At 44.4% G+C, this 18,217-nt stretch overlaps 1 protein-coding gene across 1 annotated transcript in view; it reads right to left on the bottom strand.

The window, feature by feature from the left end:
- The window catches only part of FRMPD3 (FERM and PDZ domain containing 3), an 86,863-nt gene that overhangs the window by 29,327 nt on the left and 39,319 nt on the right, over window positions 1-18,217 (bottom strand). Inside the window, exons 6-12 of the mRNA XM_081115353.1 lie at window positions 15,817-15,924; window positions 12,317-12,448; window positions 10,775-10,894; window positions 5,141-5,277; window positions 4,489-4,615; window positions 2,310-2,399; window positions 423-602 (exon numbers count right to left, since the gene is read on the bottom strand). Coding sequence (XP_080971479.1) covers window positions 423-602; window positions 2,310-2,399; window positions 4,489-4,615; window positions 5,141-5,277; window positions 10,775-10,894; window positions 12,317-12,448; window positions 15,817-15,924 — 894 coding nt within the window. The remainder of the gene's footprint in view (window positions 1-422; window positions 603-2,309; window positions 2,400-4,488; window positions 4,616-5,140; window positions 5,278-10,774; window positions 10,895-12,316; window positions 12,449-15,816; window positions 15,925-18,217) is intronic.

The raw sequence follows: 18,217 nt of genomic DNA, 5'->3' as shown, positions 1-18,217 counted from the left end.
TGTGGTCACAATAGCATGTCCCAGTGGCTCTCTCTATGGAATGCACTGGCGCCTTTCCCCCCACCCACTTCCCCCAGGCACATTGTCCTTGTCTCTATCTTTCTCCTAAGCTCCAAGGGCCTTTTTTTTTTTTTTGCCTCTATAACTTGTTTCCTGAGCCCATTTCTTCTACAGCTCACTTCTTCTACCTCTGTGACTTTTTTTTTTTACTTTCTAAATAAACTTCCTCTTATAAGAAAAAATAGTATGTCCCACAGGGTTGAGAAGGGCAAAGAAGTTAGCCCAAATGGACTCAGGTTCTGAGCCACTTCTGAATACCTGAACTTCACCTGACAGGCTTAAATTCTCTTTCTCAAGGTTACTTCTTCCTGTGTTCCCAAGGCCTGTTCCTGGGGAGAAGTCGCCCCCAAAGCCAGACTTACCTTGGCATCTAGGATGCTGGTCTCCACTCGGGCCACACCTTGGTTCTCCCGGAACAGCTGGATCTTGCTGATCTTGCTGAACTCGGACAGCACAGTGGTAAGGTTGGTTTTGAGGTCAATAACATGGCTGATACCGTGCCGGGGTCCCACCAGGAGAGTGGTGGCTGATTGCTTTTCATCCTGGTGCCCAAATGTCGTGGGCAGCATTCACAGAAAGAAAGGAAGAGGTGGTGGGGAGAGGAGACAGGAGGAGGAAATAGAAAACAAGCATTGGGCCGGTTCTGCTGGGAAGTCTGGAAGCATTTGGGGTTCAGTGCCAGGGTGGGAGGACAATCTTGAGGGGAAAATGGTCTGGGATGCTCCTGTTTTCAGGGCAGGGCCTAGATCATCGGTCCAAATGGGCACCTTAGGCTCAGCAATAGGTTGGGCAGCAGCAGGGTGGCTCTAGCAAAATCATGAAGTAGGTGAAGTTTTTTTTCTGGTGCCTTCATAGCACCCTCTTCCTATCAAGCCCCACAGACTTTCCATTTGTCGCTGCAGGCCACTCAAGGCATCCATCTGGCACTCTGCCTGAACAGAGAGCATCCTGTTCGGTCTTTAACCTCCCCTACCCCACTCCCACCCCACAACTCCAACCAAGGGCAACTCAAACTCTCACTTCTCATTAGTTGCCAAAACCTAAAAAGACAAAGAAATAACTCTGGTCTAAGGTGTTAAGGGTTGATTGGGGTGGGGGTGGGGTCTCTCTCCCTAAGAAGATATTTGCCCTTTAATAGGCACTACAGCAGTCTTAACCCAAAGGGATGGCCTATAAGAATTTTAGCAGTGGCAGGGGTGTGGAGGTTAAGGTGGAGGGAAGGGGCAGTGGGCTTTCAGTGATCCTCAAATCCCAGTATGTAAATGGTTACTTCTGTGCCTGATGGGCTGAATTCACATAAGTGTTCCTGACAGGCTCCTTGGCACCATCAAGCCTGAGCCCTTTGCGGGTCCATTCCCTGGTATTAGCATCACCCCGATGAACCTCTTCCATCTGCTGTAGATACTTTGATGATAAGCGGCTTTCCACTGGTGTGCCCCATGAGCAAGACAATGTGTTCCCCAGAGCAGGACAAGCACCTGGAGACAGCAAGATGATTTGAATTTCCTTTCTGTAGCTCACTAGGTAAACTAGCCTGGGGCACATTCTTGGGTGACCAGCAGTCCCTCCCCCTCCAGAGACAGGTGTTGCTGCAGTGAAGGCCTTGGGTATGCAGGGGAAAGCATACTGATTTAGGAAGCCTTGAGTGGGGGGCTTCAGGTATATAAGGAAGAGTAATGAAACAGAGCGTGGGTCAGCAAACTATGGCTCACAGGGCAAATCTGGCCCACCACCAGTTTTTAGAATGGTTTTTACATTTTTAAATGGTTGGAAAAAATTCAAAAGAGCCACATTTTGTGACATGTGAAAATTACATAAAATTCAAATTTCAGTGTCCATAAATAAATATACTAGAACACAGCTATGCTCATTTGCTTATGCATTGCCTATGGTTGCTTTCATGCTACAATGGCAGAGCTGAGTATCTGTGACATGTGCATAGCCTGACTGCAAAGCCTGAAATATTTACTATGGAAATAGTTTGCCACCTTCTGAAATTGAGGAAAGGGGACACAAAAGGGTCAATGAGGGATGCTGAAAATGAAAATCACCTCTTACTTTACCATTTTACCAGAGGAGGAACCAGAGCACCATGGAAGAGGAGAGGGAGGAGGGAGAGGAGGGAAGATATTTAGAAATATTTGCTGAGACATAATGACATTCTAAAGCTTTAATGTTCTACTGCCCTCCACCCAAGGACAGTGCCCACAGAGGGCTCCCTCCCACCCAGTCTCGCTACCCTCACTGACCAGGCCCACAGTGTTGAACAAAACACCAGTGAAGGTTGGAAGTTCATTCAGAATTCGAAGATACTGGAGCTTTGCCTGAATTGTGGAGCCCTGTAGAAACAAAACACCCAGAAACATGAGGAACTTGAGACACACAAAAGCAAACCTGTATTCTCAGGAAAGAATGTCAATATCTTACGACAGGAACGTCAGCAAGATACCCTACGGTAGTGTGAGGAGATCCCCAGAGAAACTGCAGAAAGGTTCCCGATCATATGGGGTCTTACCTCTAGCATCCCCTCTCCCTTCCTAAACACTCTTTTTCCTCCTGGTCCTCATTCCTTAAGAATCCAGCTTACTCATTTTGCTCTTGGGTTAATTCCAATATCTTCCCCCAACTGTGAGACCCCACCTCATCTATACCTCTCTCATGAGATCTCCTATAACCACTAGACACTGGCCATCCCCAACTGGGGGTCCCCCTAAGACCTTTGATCCTGAGTATACCTAAGTCACAAGCCTGCTCTTTTTCTGGCATTTCCTCATATAAAAGTCTCTAATAGTGACGGCAGCATCCCCTGGGAGTCACACTGGACTCCTCCCTCATCCTCTTACCACCAGTCACGAAATTATCTTCATTCTACCTCCTGTCTACCCACCCCTCTTCTGTAGCCCCATGGTCATTGCCTTGATGTCCCCGACCTGTGTCAGGGTGGCAGCCAGGTTACCTTCAGTATTGACACTCCATTCCCTCAACCCCTCCACACTGCTTATAGGGATCATCCTAAAACATAAGATTAATCACATCAGTTGCCTGCTTAAAGCTTTTAATGGCTCTCTACTGCCTACAGGGTAAAGTATAACCCCTTTCCACAGCACGCAAGACACTCCATGAATTGGCTCCTGCCAATCTCTCTATCCTCCTCTCTTGCCCCCATTTCCTCCCCACCCCCCAGGCATGTTCCTTAATTCTGTCCTGGCTTATGCTGAATCATTTGCATTTCTTTCCATGTACCACTCTCTCATGTTCCAAGGGCTTTGTATAGACAGATCTCCCTGCCTTGGAAAATCTTTCTTCCCCAGCTCATTTAGACAAACTGTTATCTATCCATCAAGACCCAGCTCTGGCATCAAATGCACCAAATTCCTGGCCTTTTCTACCTTCCTCAGGTTGGGCTGGGTGTTTCTTCTGCATGTTTCCAGAGTACCCACGCTTGTTGCACTTTGCTGTGACTGACTGTGGTGTTTCTTCACTATCCTGTGCCTGACTTGAGGGTGGAAACCAGGCCCTTTTCAACTTTGTATCTCCAGCCCAAGCACTGGTGAGCCTCAAAAATGTTTGCTGAGGAGACAGCTGAGAGCACTGATGTTCTCCACTGGGAAGAAAACAGTCTGATTAAATATGCACAGCAAGGTAGGGATGGCTTAACTCTCTGGGGAAATTTGCTTCTTAAAAGAGAAGCTAGTTGGTAATGCAAGGAATCTGGAATGGATGGAATCTATGGGAGTGATTATGTCCTGTGTCTACATCTGCATTTCTGTGCCTCTCACCACAACTCCTGCCTCCTAGGCACAAGCAGACTGAGCTTCAGAAGCTTGCGAAGGGCCTACAGAAGAAGAAAAAGATAAGGGCTCACAAGGCTGAAGGAGCAGGCAGTAGGAGTTCCTCAGAGGGCATACAAGAAAGTTCAGGAATGCTGATCAGTGACCTGAGCCCTCAACATGCTGCACAGTGACCTATTCTCCAGGTTATGCCTTATCTCATCAGGCTAGGCTTTTATCTCTTAAAATTCCCTGTCCCAGGACCATGAGTTAGAAATTGAATAAGGGAAAGAGCAGTTACTTTCATGGAAAACATGTGCTACTCAGGGTCCAGTGCTGTCCACATGGCAGATGCTCAACCAACACTGACTAAATGGGTGAAATGACATGAGAATTTTCTCCTCCTGCAACTTGGTCCCTTTGCTCTGAGGACATTGGGCTTTCTCAGTGACTGACCACTGAGCTGTCACTGGGGGAAGCTCAGGCTTGGGGAAAACCCGCCTCTGCAATTGTCCTCCGTATCCAGCTAAACAGTATAGTACCCAAGTTGAAAACAGTGGAGAGGATCCCCAGAAGACCAGTCCTGCTGGGAAAGCACACAGGAGCCCACATGGCCACTAATGCCTGAGCAGGGTGCCCAATGGCCTACTCTGGGTACCTTGGTGCCACTGGAAGGATGTGTTTGGTGAGCCTTCAGTTGCTGAGAAAGGGATTTCCGGAAGTTCTTCTCTTTGATGCCCTGCAGGAGGGAGGGGGGGAGAAACGGTTCCAGGCCCCACTCCTTCCTAAAAGCAAAAGAAAAGTAAGAAATTAATGAGAGAGTCCTGGCCAGTGTAGCTCAGTTGTTTGGGCATTGTCACATGCACCAGGAGGTTGCTAGTTCGATTCCTCCGTAGGGGGCGTGCAGGAGGCAGCCAATTTATGTTGCCCTCTGACATTGATGTCTCTCTCCCTCTCCCTTCCTCTCTTTCTAAAAATCAATAAACTATTCTTTAAAAATAAATTAATGGAAGAGACAAAGTGAGACAGAGAAAGGAAGCAGGTAAGACAAACTGAATCTGAGAGGCAGAGATGAAGGAATGAAGCCTGGGAAAAAGAGAAAGATGATGAGGGCAGGAGAAAAACATTGGCCATAGTTCTCTAGTATAAGCTGTAGCTCAAGGACATCATGATCTAGGTGTGAGGAACTCCAATTCTCACTCATACCGCAGACTTCCATTCCTGAAAATCAAAGCACAGCTCAAACTTTGCACCTTTTCCCTATGTAGCTTTAGAAGGACCCCATCCCAAAGGGCCCCAGCACAACTCACTCCACATTCTTGAGAGAAATCTTCTGACTAGGTCGAGTGGCTGAGACAGTGATATAGATGTGGAGGGCAGCAAGGCCCAAAAGCATCTCTGGCTTGGGGTCCATTCCAAAGCGTTCTCGGATAACATCGTTCCGACTCTACGGGAGAGGGCAATTCAAACCTATTAGTTGAAGGAGATGTTTTCTCCCTACCCACCCATCTATACCCTTCTATCCCAGAAAAATATCCTAGTGTTAGGAAGACTTCCTAGATCAAGGAGAAGAGGAAAATTCTGCCTTTGGGGAAGCGGTAACAGAGGAAGCTTGGCTCTCATAGACACTATTCACTTCATTCATCAGATATTGAACAATTTTATTCTCAGTGATGCATGCACACACTGGTATAAGTGAGCAGAACATCCAGGTTGCTGCAAAAGTGAGACTCCCTTTCTTTCCTCCTGTTACAAAATCTTCCCTGCCTTTTCTCAGGGGCCTGTACTCACCCCCCAGCTCAGGTGGAAACAAAGGAAGAGAGATATTGGGATAGGCTCTCTACAGGGCTCTGGCCCAGAAGCCCAGGGTGAGAGATGGATTGCAGAGTTGGGGCAGATATTCTGTTCTGTGGGGTCTGAAGGTCAAAAGCACTGATGAGTCAACCTTCCTTATGCTATCCTAAAAGGGCTACCCTAGAGCTACTGGCCAAAGGTATGACAGTTCCCAAACCCTGAGGGTCAGCGTCCCAGCTATCAATGATTCAGCCTTGGTTAGACCAGTTGCCCATTGTGTTGAGGTAGAACCAGGATGAGCTAAGGGACTAGGGAGCCAGGGTACAGCATAGGAGAAAGTGGAAAAGGAATGCTTCATCAATGATCATCTATGTAGAAAATCCAATGGAATCTAAAAAAAACAACTACTAGAACTAATAAATTAGCAGGGTTGCAGGATATAATATTAATATACAAAAATGAATTACATTTCTACATGCTTGTGACAATCAGAATTCAAATTAAAATTCAAAACCATTTATCAAAGCATCAAAAATATGAAAAAACTAGGCATATATCTGTCAAAATATGTGGAAAAAAACCCTGTACATTGAAAACTAGAAAACATTGCTAAGAATTAAAGAAGATATAAATAAATGTAAAAATATTCTGTATTCATGCGTTTGAAGACTCAATATTATTAAGATGTAAATTCTCCCCTAAATCTATATATAGATTCAACACAATCAAAATTATGGCATGTTTTTGGTAGAAATTGACAAGCAAATTGTAAAATTCACATGGAAATGTGAAGGGCCTAGAATGGTCAAAATAACTTTGAAAAAGAAGAAAGTTGGAGGACAAACACTACCTGATTTTAAAATTTATTATAAAGCTACAGTAACCAAAAGAGTGTGATATTGGCATAAAGATAAACAGATAGATCAATGAAATAGAATTGAAGGAACTCCAATTCTCACTCAGAAATAGACCCACACACATAAAGGCAACTGATTTTTGACTAAAGTGCAAAGGCAATTGAGTGGAGAAAGGATAGTCTTTTCAACAAATAGAGATGAAACAACTAAATATCCATATGCAAAAAACCCCAACTTTGATTAGTACCTTGTACCACATACAAAAGTTAACTCAAAATGAATCACAGACCTACATGTAAAAATCTAAAATGATAATACATCTAGAAAGAAATAGGAGAAAATCTTTGTGACCTTGGGTTAGGCAGAGATTTTTTACATAAGACACCACAAGCACAATTCATAAAAGAATAAACTGATAAATTGGACTTCATCAAAATTCAAACTTTTGCTCTGTGAAAGACATTGTTTAGAGACTGAAAAGACAAGCCATAGACTGGGAGAAAATAACTGCAAATAACATATCAAACAAAGGACTTGTATTCAGAATACATAAATAACTCTCAAAATTTGATTACAAGAAAACAAACAATCCCAATAAAAAAGTAGGAAAAAGATTTGAACAGATACTTCACTAAAAGATGCAGGATGGCAAACAGTCACATGAAAATATGTTTAAAATCATTAGTCATTATTAAAATGCAAATGAAAACCACAATGAAATACCACTGCATGCTATTAGAATGACTAAAATAAAATAAAAATACTGACAAGATCAAGTGCTGATGAGGATGTGGAGAAACTGGGAGTCTCATACATGGCTGATGGGTATCTGAAATGGTACTTTGGAAAACAGTATTGGAATTTTTTAGAGAAGTTAAAGAAAGGTAGATCTACCATATGATCAAATCATTCCATCCCAAAGGAAAAGAAAGTTTGTCATATAAAGATTTGTACATGAATATACATAGAATCTTTTTTTCAGTCATAGCCAAAATCTTAAAATAACCCAAATATCCATCAGCAGGTAAACTGATAAACAAATTCTGGTACATCTAGCTCTGGCCAGGTAGCTCAGTTGGTTAGAGCATCATCCCCATACACCAACGTTGCAGGTTCAATTCCTGGTCAGGGCACATACAAGAATCAACCAATGGGCACAGCTGGCATGGCTCAGTGGTTCAGCACTGACCTATGAACCAGGAGGTCATGGTTCGATTCCTGGTCAGGGCATATGCCCAGGTTGCAGGCTCGATCCCCAGTGTGGGGCATGCACGAGGCAGCCAATCAATGATTCTCTCATCATTGATGTTTCTATCTTTCTCTCCCTCTCCCTTCCTCTCTGAAATCAATAAAAATATTTTTTTAAAAATAATCAACCAATGATTGCCTAAATAAGTAAAACAAGTTGATACTTTTCTCCTTTACTCACTCTCTAAAAAAAAAAAATCAATAAATAAAAACAATTTCAAATTTTGGTACATCCATACTGTGGAATACTACTCTACTCAACAATAAAAAGGAATGAAGTACTTATACACACAACGACATGGGTGGATCTCAAAATCACTATGCTGAGTAAAAGAAGCCAGACCAAAATAAGTGTACATACTGTACAATTTCATTTATATAAAACTCTAGAAAATGCAAACTAATCTATATTGACAGAAAGAAGTTCAGCTGTTGCCTACAGGTGGGGGTGGGGGGGGTGGGGATGGGAGGGGGGATGAATTACAAAGAAGCCTGAGGAAAAATTTGGGGATGATGGATGTGTTCAGTGTCTTGACTGTGGTGATGGTTTCATGAGTATAAAAATATGTCAAAACTTATCAAATTGTACATTTTAAATATGTGCAGTTTTTTATGTGTCAATTAGACCTCAATAAAACTGTTCCATACCCTATATAATAAAAGGGTAATATGCAAATTGACCCTAATGGAGGAATGACTGGTCACTATGACATGCACTAACCACCAGGGGGCAGATGCTCAACGCAGGAGCTGACCCCTGGTGGTCAGTGTGCTTCCACAAGCTGGGCTGAGGGCTGTGAGTGCAGCAGCGGGTGGCAGGAGCCTTTCCTGCCTCCTTGGCAGCACTAAGGATGTCCAACTGCAGCTTAGGCTGTAGTCCAACATTCCCTGAGGGCTCTTGGGCTGCCAGAGGGATGTCTGACTGCCAGCTTAGGCCCAATCCCCTGGGGAGAGGGCCTAAGCTGGCAGGTGGACAACCCCAAAGGGGTCCTGGACTGCTAGAGGGCACAGACTGGGCTGAGGGACCCCCTGAGTGCATGAATTTTCATGCACCGGGCCTCTAGTCCTATATAATAAGAGGCAAATATGCAAATTGACCGAACAGCAGAACAACTGGTCACTATGATGCACACTGACCACCAGGGGGCAGACACTCAATGTAGGAGCTGCCCCCTGGTGGTCAGTGCACTCCCACAGGGGGATCGGTGCTCAGCCAGAAGCTGGGCTCATGGCTGGCAAGTGCAGTGGCGGTGGCAGGAGCCTCTCCCACCTCTGTGGCAGTGCTAAGGATGTCTGACTGATGGCTTAGGCCCGCTTCCCCCATCAGTCAGACATTCCCCAAGGGCTCCCGGACTGTGAGAGGGCACAGGCCGGGCTGAAGGACCCCCGACCCCAAGTGCATGAATTTCGTGTACTAGACCTCTAGTATAAAAATAATTAATATAGTCAATAATACTATTGTAATAACTATGTATGGTGCCAGGTGAGTACTAGACTTATCAGGGTGATCACTTCGAAAGGTCTATTCAGGTGTATGTTGTACACCTGAAACTAATATAATATCGTATGTCAACTACAACTAAAAAATAAAATTTTAAAATAATCTTAAGATTTTTTAAAAGGAAGAATATAGCTGAAGTCCATATCATCACAAAGTCCATATCCTCTCTGAATCAATCTATATATATAAAAGCCTAAGCGACCGGTCAACTGGTCGACCACTTGACCTCTTGACCAGTAGCTATGACATGCACTGACCACCAGGGGGCAGACACTCAACACAGGAGCTGCCCCCTAGTGGTCAGTGTGCTCCCATAGTGGGAGCGCTGCTAAGCTGACCAATGGGTTCCAGATGCCTGGCTCATGGCTGGCGAGTGCCACTGCGGCAGAGTGAGCCTCTCCTGCAGACACTCCTTCTGCACACCCTTCCCCCATCCGGGCTGGGACCATGGCAGTGGCAGGTGCAGTGGGGATGGGATGAGTGGGAGTGGCATGGCCGAGGGACCCTACCAGTGCATGAATCCGTTCACTGGGCCTCTAGTAAAAATATATTTTAAAAAACAACAACAACACAGGTTGCTGGGCTCAAACACCAGATTTTCTGATTCATTAGGAATAGGGTAGGGCTCAAGAATTTGCATTTCTAACAAGTTCCTGGTTAATGCTGCTGTTGCTGGTCCAGGGACCACACTTTGAGAACCATTGCCCTAAATAATTTTAAAGCCTGTGCTTGCCATGACCTATCAAGCCCTTCACCATCTGCTTCCCGTCTCTCCCATTTCATTTCTTATCACTCCTTACCTCACATTCTGTACTCCAGCCATAATAAATTACTCTCAGCTTTCACATCATGCTGTGTTGTTTCATGCCACCAAGCCTTGGCAGATGCAAGTCCCTTTGCATAGAATGTGCCCCCTCCACTCAATCTCTGCACACAGCAAACATCCATTAATCCTTCAAGGCTAAGAGCATGCATGCATCACTTCCTCTGTGAAGCCTTCACTATCCCCTTCCCATGGAGAGTTGGCAAAATGCTTCCTGGATGTCGCTACTGACAATGCACTGTCTTATATTTATTTGTGCACGTATCTATGAGGTCTAGAGAGTCAGACATTTCTTTGTTCACCTGGATTAGCAACATTGAGCACAGGGCCTGGCCCAGTGCTTAGCAAATGTCTCCGGATGAACTGGATTGGGAATTACCTCCTTACCGGAGCTAGGTACTACAGGTTGGGAACTCCTGTTACCCAAATGGGCTGGTTAAATCTTGGGATTCTTTTATGGTGCCAGAGTTATTGGTATTGCTTGCTCCTGAAAATTGATGAGACCTGTCTAAACAGACAGGACTTTGAACCACAGACAGCTCAGGTTACCAGGCTAATCAACTTGGCCATGGCCTCTGATGGTAGCAGAAAAGGAAAGGGCCTTCAGAGCTACCTGGAGATTGGAAAAACTTACATAGCGACTTCATTGTGATGGCAGAACATCCTGCCTGCTTTTTTGTCCATTGTTCTGTCTGTCTGTGTATCCCCAATCAGACTCTACCTGGATGTACAGGTACTCAAAAGCAGCAGGATCCCGATGCAGCAGCTCCACAGGGTCTTTGGGAAAGAAGCTTATTCGGAAGAGGCATTTCATTCCATGATAGTGTGTCCGCTGTACCACCTGCATCCAAGGGATAAGAAGTGGGAGGCAAAGAGATCTGGGAATCAATAGCTATGCTGCTAGGAGCCAGCTTGGTGGCTCCTCAAGGTGCTTGGGGCAGAGCAAGCGTGCTGCCTCCCAGCTGACCAATTCCAATTACCCTTAGAGAAAAGTGATGAGGAGCCAAGTCTTTTCTGCCCTTCTGACCCAAGTGACTAGAATTTTTGAATCACTTAGCCAGAACGTGACTTTTATCAACAATTGGGTCTAGGGCCCCAGATACTGGGTAGGAAGAGAGGGCTCCTGGGAATTTCTCTCTTTTCTTGCTGTGGGGCTAATGCAGAAGGGCCTGGCCTCAAACACAGTAAGTTGCTGATTAGAAGCTAAATCAAAGATTTAAAATCCCATTTGGAGGTATAGATGAAACAAGTGGGAAATATATATCAGTAATTGCTGGAACTGGCATTGGGTAATGAAGGGGTCCCTCTACAATCCTCTTTATTCTTGTATATTTGAGAGGTGTTTTTTGTTGTTGTTTTTTCAATAAAAAATGTTAAAAATCCCATTTGGAACAAGAGACCAATTGGATTCAAAAGACCTCTGGAGGGGTGGGGAGGCATTTAGGCTTATCTCCAAACAGAACACTCACAACCTTCCCTTCATAGGTGGGAACCTGTGAATCCCTGGATTGCATTTGACTGAGAACTAAACTTGAAGAATTTTCCTTTCCAAAATCTTTCCATTTTTTGTGTCTAATTTTGGCTTTTATTTCATTTCCATTTCTTCCCAATCTTTCCTCTCCAACTCCTTCCCTCCCTCTCTGGGAATGGCCCTGGTTGCCTCTTTGGCTCTTCCTGGTGCTTTACTGTTGGTGAAATACTATGCAACCATCCTGCATTTCCCCAACCTTTTTCATACGGCAAAGGCTAAGATGATAAGACGCTTTTTCCTACTCTGCTTTGGAAGTTGACATGGGTGACATACTGCCCATTCTTGGCCCCATTCAGCCCATTCCCATCCCACACTTGTTCTGGCCTCACTGGCCTCACTAGAGTCCATTGGCTGATCCCTTCATTACAGTCTTCGTGTGAAGGCCAAGTTTCCTCTTGGAGGCAGAAAAGTCTAGCAGGCACTGCTTCCAGGGGACAAGACAGTTGACAATATTCTTTAATGCAGCATTCTAGGAGCCATGCAACGAATTACCACCCCACACTTTTTCTACAGAGACCAAGAATAACAATCTTCATGCCCTTTATAGGTTATAAGGGACATTGACAAAAGCCTTCTGGAGGTAGGTAATATAGAATTTGACTGAGAACTGTGACTTCTGGGAAATGACTGAACATATCATTATAAATTTTCCAGAATAAGAGCACCTGGGGTTCTCTTCTCTAGTAGAGGCCACATGCAAAGTTATCAAGCCAGGATAAAAGAGTTACTTACATAAGCCAGGGGCTGCTTGTCCTGGAGAAGCAGGAACTTGTGGTTGTGTTCTGGCCCAGCATACTCAAGGACAAGAGCAAAGTGCTCAATGTACCTGAGCGAAAGACGGTCCTGTAATGTCACCATCACATCCTGTGGAAAAGAAAAGAGCCTTAAGAAGGAGATCCTTTCCAACTTTAATCTACTCTAAGCACCAAACATGTGTAAGGGGGACTGAATACTAAGAAAGTAGGTCCTGGGGGGAAGGCTGAGGCTGGGAAGGAGGCAAATGCATGAAGAACTGGGGTGTAATTTGATACCCTAGGGCAGTGGTCAGCAAACTGTGGCTCGTGAGCCACATGTGGCTCTTTGGCCCCTTGAGTGTGGCTCTTCCACAAAATACCGACTTCTGCGCATGGGCCACGAAGTTTCAATCGCATTGTACGTGCGTGCCCACATGTAGTATTTTGTGGAAGAGCCACACTCAAGGAGCTAAAGAGCTGCATGTGGCTCGTGAGCCACAGTTTGCCAACCACTGGAAGGCAATGTGCTTTAGATGAGGAGAGTGATGCATGAGTGCTATTTAGAGGCTTGAGCCCCCGGGAAACAGCAATGGTGCAGGGGGTGGAGAGAAGTATTTCTGAATTTGGCCTGGCCAGGCATATAGCAAAAGAAGGTCATGGCTGGCCATACTTTCTTCCCTCTCTTCTTCTTTTCAACAAATTATTTCCTGAGTGCTTACTAAGTGCCAGACACTCTGGTAGTTCTTCCCTCATCTTCGTTATTTTATTTTATTTTTTTGTTAATCCTCACCTGAGTATATTTTTTCCATTGATTTTGATTTTTAGAGAGAGTGGAAGGCGGAGGGAGAGAAAGAAACATTGCTGTGAGAGAGAGACATTGATTGGCTATCTCCTGCATGCACCCCAACAGGGCAGGGGACCGAACCTGCAACCTAGGCATGTGCCCTTTACTGGAATTGAATCCACAACCCTTCAGTGCATGGGCTGACATTATAATCACTGAGCAACACAAGCCAGGACTTCCCTCACCTTCTCATGTAAGAATGTTCACTCTGGCTTGTCCCTCAACTCTTTATTGAGGAATTTAAAAAAGCAAAACCTATAATTTTATGATTAAAAAGTCAACTTTCTGGATTTAAAATCTAAATTGAATGACTTGAGTTACTGGCAAAATATTCATTTTTTATAATAGCTGGATTTTAGAGACAATCAACTTAGCAACTTGAAAAATGTGTTCATGCAGAGGACCTACGTCACATGTCTTGTGTACAGTCATAAATCTGACTACTTCTGGGCTCCATCTGCTCTGCTGCCCTACTTTTATTATTAGGGTGTCTGGAAACATATCTGTGGGGGCTGGCCAAATGTCAGTTTGAGACTTCTGCCATCTATTTGCCTACACTGGGCTCCAATGTGTGTGTTCGTGGAGTCAGCATCACTCAGCCCCCAAAGGCCAGAAAGAAGCAGGCTTGGGAATGGGAAACTCCCTTACAGCCAGGGCTTCCAAAAAACCCCTCAGTGAACATGAAAAAGACATTGATCCATTCAAATGTTCAGCTGGAAATGGGTGTGTAGTTGAGAGTACCCTTTTGTATTATCCAAGTAGTCACAGATGCACCAGTGTTTGTGGAGCTCTGGCAGGAACAAATGAGGTTTTCTTTGCAGTTCGGCTGCTTTGGGATTGTGGACAGCCAAGTCTTGATGATTGCCAACTGGTGTTACAAGTGTAACAGCCCCCATGCCAGGCTGTCAACACACTCAGGTACTTCTCTGAAACAAGTGAATAGCCAGTACACCCTCCCTAAAGTTAGGATGAGATCACAAGCCAGGGGGCACTGTTGTCCTAGAAGGCTGGGGCTACCTGAAAGCCAGAATGGTGATGTAAGGTGGGAGTGCACTTGGAGAAGGCTCCAAGGGGAAATAGAGGAATAAAGGCTCTAGTGTAGGGAAAAGTCTAAAATGGACATTCCAACCCATGAAACAACACCAAGGAGGATTCTTACACAGAGATATCCACATCTGGAGGTGGGGCATTTGGATACTCCTGGTGATCTAGTTCTGATTCAATGCCCCTCCCACAGACTAAGACATTCAATAGTCAAGAGATCATCTCAGGGCACCCTAAGGAGTATGATTCGATCCTAAGACCCATGGGGGATCCACGTAGGCCTGAGCCTTCAGAAGAAACTCTTGGTTAATCAACATGGAGTAGGTAGGCTCAGTGTTTTTGCAATGCAAGTGCTACTGGCACTTTGGGCATGACAATCCTGTATAATTCAGGGACTGTTCCACTCCCTACAGGACACTTAGCATCTCTGACTTTGAGAAACTAAATACCAGTAGCATTCATGGGGATAATCCCCAACTGCTTCAGACATTCCCAAAAGCTGTTTGGGAGGGGGCAGTGCCAACCCTGGCTGTGAACCACTGGCAATGCCAGTTCTGAACACCTGATAATTACTTTTTATTTTTAAAGTATATATTTTTTTATTGTTGACAGTAAAAAAGAGACTACAGCACCCAGTATTCCCAGGTGATCTCCTATCCAAGTATTAACCATGCCCACCTGATAACTGCTCTTAGAGAAAGTTTCCTAGCCCATGGGGTTTCCTCATTTATAGGTTTGTCTTAACCTCTGTATGGGTACCTAAGAATATCTTTGAGCCAAGGTGGGTTTTCTGGGCAGGCACTGTAGCCGCCTATTAGTCTGGGCAGCACTGTTTACGTGGAAATATTCATTCTGAAAATGGTGTTCTCTTTCAGGATAGAGTCCAGAAGAAGCAGGAACAGATATTTCTGCCCCAGTAAAGAGTTGAACCCGGGGTTCATTGTATCATCACCTCTCTTCTTTAGGACTAAGGGAATTGCTACAACTTTTAGACAGCTGGCTGAGCCATTAAGAATTACAGCTCAGTAATTGTTCTTCCTGTCAAAAGAATAGTCAAAGAGACTGTTGCTGGACTTTTCAAATCTTGGTTCAGTGCTTAAGATCTGCTTGCTATTTAAAAAGCAAAGCATGTCTAAGCTAATCTCCTGAGAGATTGTGTTTGTTGATTTCTGTGTGTAAACTTGAGTAGGTGTTATTGTATAAATATAAATCACGTTTTGCTTTATAAGTGGTTTAATGATCTTCACACTCCTTAGCTCCTAAGAGTCTTGAAAGGCCCAGCACAACACTGACACAAATCAGTTCACCAGTAGATGTGTGTAGACATGTGTGCACACACATGCATGCATTTATGCAAGCACATACACATGTGTGGCATACAAACACATTTACAATGATTAGCACAGAACTGGGCATACAAATCCTACCTCACTTTCATCTGAGAACTGTGTGTTTTTGCATCTTGGTGGGCTCACAGCAGCAGGAGCTCAAAGGCCACCTTGCTTTGGCAGCAAGCAGCTCTGTGCAGAATCAGTGGAACCCAAGGACCAGCAGCTGTGTGTGCTCTAGAGAGGACAAAGCTGACCTAAGGGAGGAGACTCTGTATGTACCTTAACAGTGGTCCGGCCATCAAATGTGAAAGACTTGATCTGTCCATTTTCTAAGAAGACCTTCAGGACATTGGGGATGAGGAGAAGAGCTTCTTTCTTCATCATTTTCTGTGAATAGGCAAGGAAAGGACAATAAGAGGGTCTCATTTAGGAGGAAACAAACCAGAAGAGTGGAGAAAGGAAGAGAAAGGAGTGAGTGAAGGAGACAGGGAGCCAAAAGTATGAAAGGACAAAGGGACAGAGGGAAGAGCAGATCAATAATAATGTTACATGGACACCAAAACCAAATTATCTAAGACGCTGGGCCATATCAAAAGTTCGCCATTTGATGTCACAACACACTTACATTCTACTATGGCTCAAAGCTCCACAGCTTTAGAGATCACCACACACTGAAGGGCTGATGGGAGGCCTCTTTAGAAGCCCGTATCACTCATCAGCTCCTATCTCCTGACACCTCCCTTTCCACCAGGCCCTTCAAATATTGAGTTCACTTTCACATCCATGCGTTTGCTCTACCATTCCCCTTCCCTTGTAACATCTTAAGTCCTTCCTGAACTGGCACTTGCCTACTTCCCAAACTCATGTTTTGTCATACCCACGCTGCTCTTTCATGTCTTCATACCTCTGACAAGTCATCACTCAGGGACTGTCTTACTCCCTACTGGACACTTAGCATCTCTGACCTGAGAAACTTAGTGACAATAACATGCTAAACCATGGGGATAACACAAAAAAACCCTCAAACATTTCCAAAATTTCTCTGAAAGTGGACATTACTGACCGTGATTGAGAAACACTGACAAGACCCATTTTTGAACACCTGATTATTCCTTAGCAAAAATTGTCCTGGCCTATGCATTTATTTATTTATAGAGTGGTGCATGTTTAAATTCTCAATAAATATTTGTAAAATAGAGACTGTTCCCTCTACCTTCCTCAGCAAACTCCTACTCACCCTTTTTTAAAATTTATTTTTTATAAATATATTTTTATTGATTTTAAAGAGAGAGGAGGGAAGAGGGAAGAAGAGAAGAACATCCATCGATTGGTTGCCTCCTGAGGGGGACTGAACCTACAACTCAGACATGTGCCTTGACCGGGAATAGAACCAGCGACTTTTTGGTGCATGGGACGATGCCCAACCAACTGAGTCACACTCGCCAGGGCTCTACTCATCCTTTAAAGTTCAGCTTAAAGACAAATTCTGGATAGCCTTGTCCAGTATTTCCCGGACCTTGAACCTGGTGTTCACATGAATACCAAAAGCAACATATACACACCTGTCTCCGCGCTCTTCTCATATTAAAAAAAAAAAATGTTTGTCCTTCACAATCAAACACTGAGCTCAGAGCACAATAACCATGCCCTATTCAATCTTTGTAGTTACATTGAGAAGAGTCCCTGGCACACAGTTAGTGCTCAATAAATTGCTGCTGAATATATGAGCAGTAGGTGCTTTTATGTGCTTACTTGAATGATTCATGAGGAGAATCCAACCATTTCCCAGGGCCAACATCATTACATTTTAGGAACTGATGGACAGATTCCTTAATTCCGTGGGTTTTTATTGGGCTTGTACTATATTACCTGCACTGTGCTAAGCCCCATGGGGGTTATGGCAAAAACAGAAGACCCGGGTTTAGTCTTATGCTCTTGTTGTAGTGACTTGGCATATGCGCACATCCATTAGATAACAATTATAAATCCAAAACAAACCAAGAGGTGTTAAGTTTTCCCAGTTGAGGTAAATTAGATTTTTATTTTGAAGGAGATGATGGGTGTGGACTATTGGAGAGGCCATAAGAGAACAGTCCGAATCTAGGAACTGCCATGAACAAAGTATGAAAACATAAACAAGTAAGTCTTCCTGGATCAGGGTTTGGTCAGCAGTGGTAGAGAGCCAGGAATCAAACCATAGTGGAAAGTGATGGGTTATAGAGCTGGAGAAGTGTGACTCACTGGTCCTCTCCCTAATCCTGAGATAGTTTGCTCCTGCCAAGCCCAGAGCCCTGGATCCCCAGGCTGATGACACTCAATAGTGGCAGGTTTTATTTAGCACACTGGGTTGGACTCGGATAATTACTTAATTGATTTTGTTTAAAAATAGAGTTGGCAAGGAACACCCACATGATTTATTTTTGCTCCAGCTGCTTAATAAAGCCCTGGAACATGAAGGGAAAGGGATGATAGGACAGCCCGGTATCACCGGGGCATGGACTTCCCCAGATCCCAACCAATGGCGAAGCTGCTATGGTCTACACTAGTGGTGGTGGTGGAATACTGTTGCAATTTCCTAAGCACAACTACAGTGAAAAAATTTATGTCTGTCTCTCTTACAGATAAGAGCCTTGTACCACACCTAGTGGCTTATCCTTTTACCACACCTAGTGGCCTATCC

This window comes from Myotis nattereri, assembly GCF_964212035.1.
Source record: "Myotis nattereri genome assembly, chromosome: X".
In the NCBI taxonomy this organism is placed as follows: domain Eukaryota; kingdom Metazoa; phylum Chordata; class Mammalia; order Chiroptera; family Vespertilionidae; genus Myotis; species Myotis nattereri.
The sequence above is the reverse complement of the archived record's forward strand: the minus strand, read 5'-3'. Positions and strand labels throughout refer to the sequence as shown.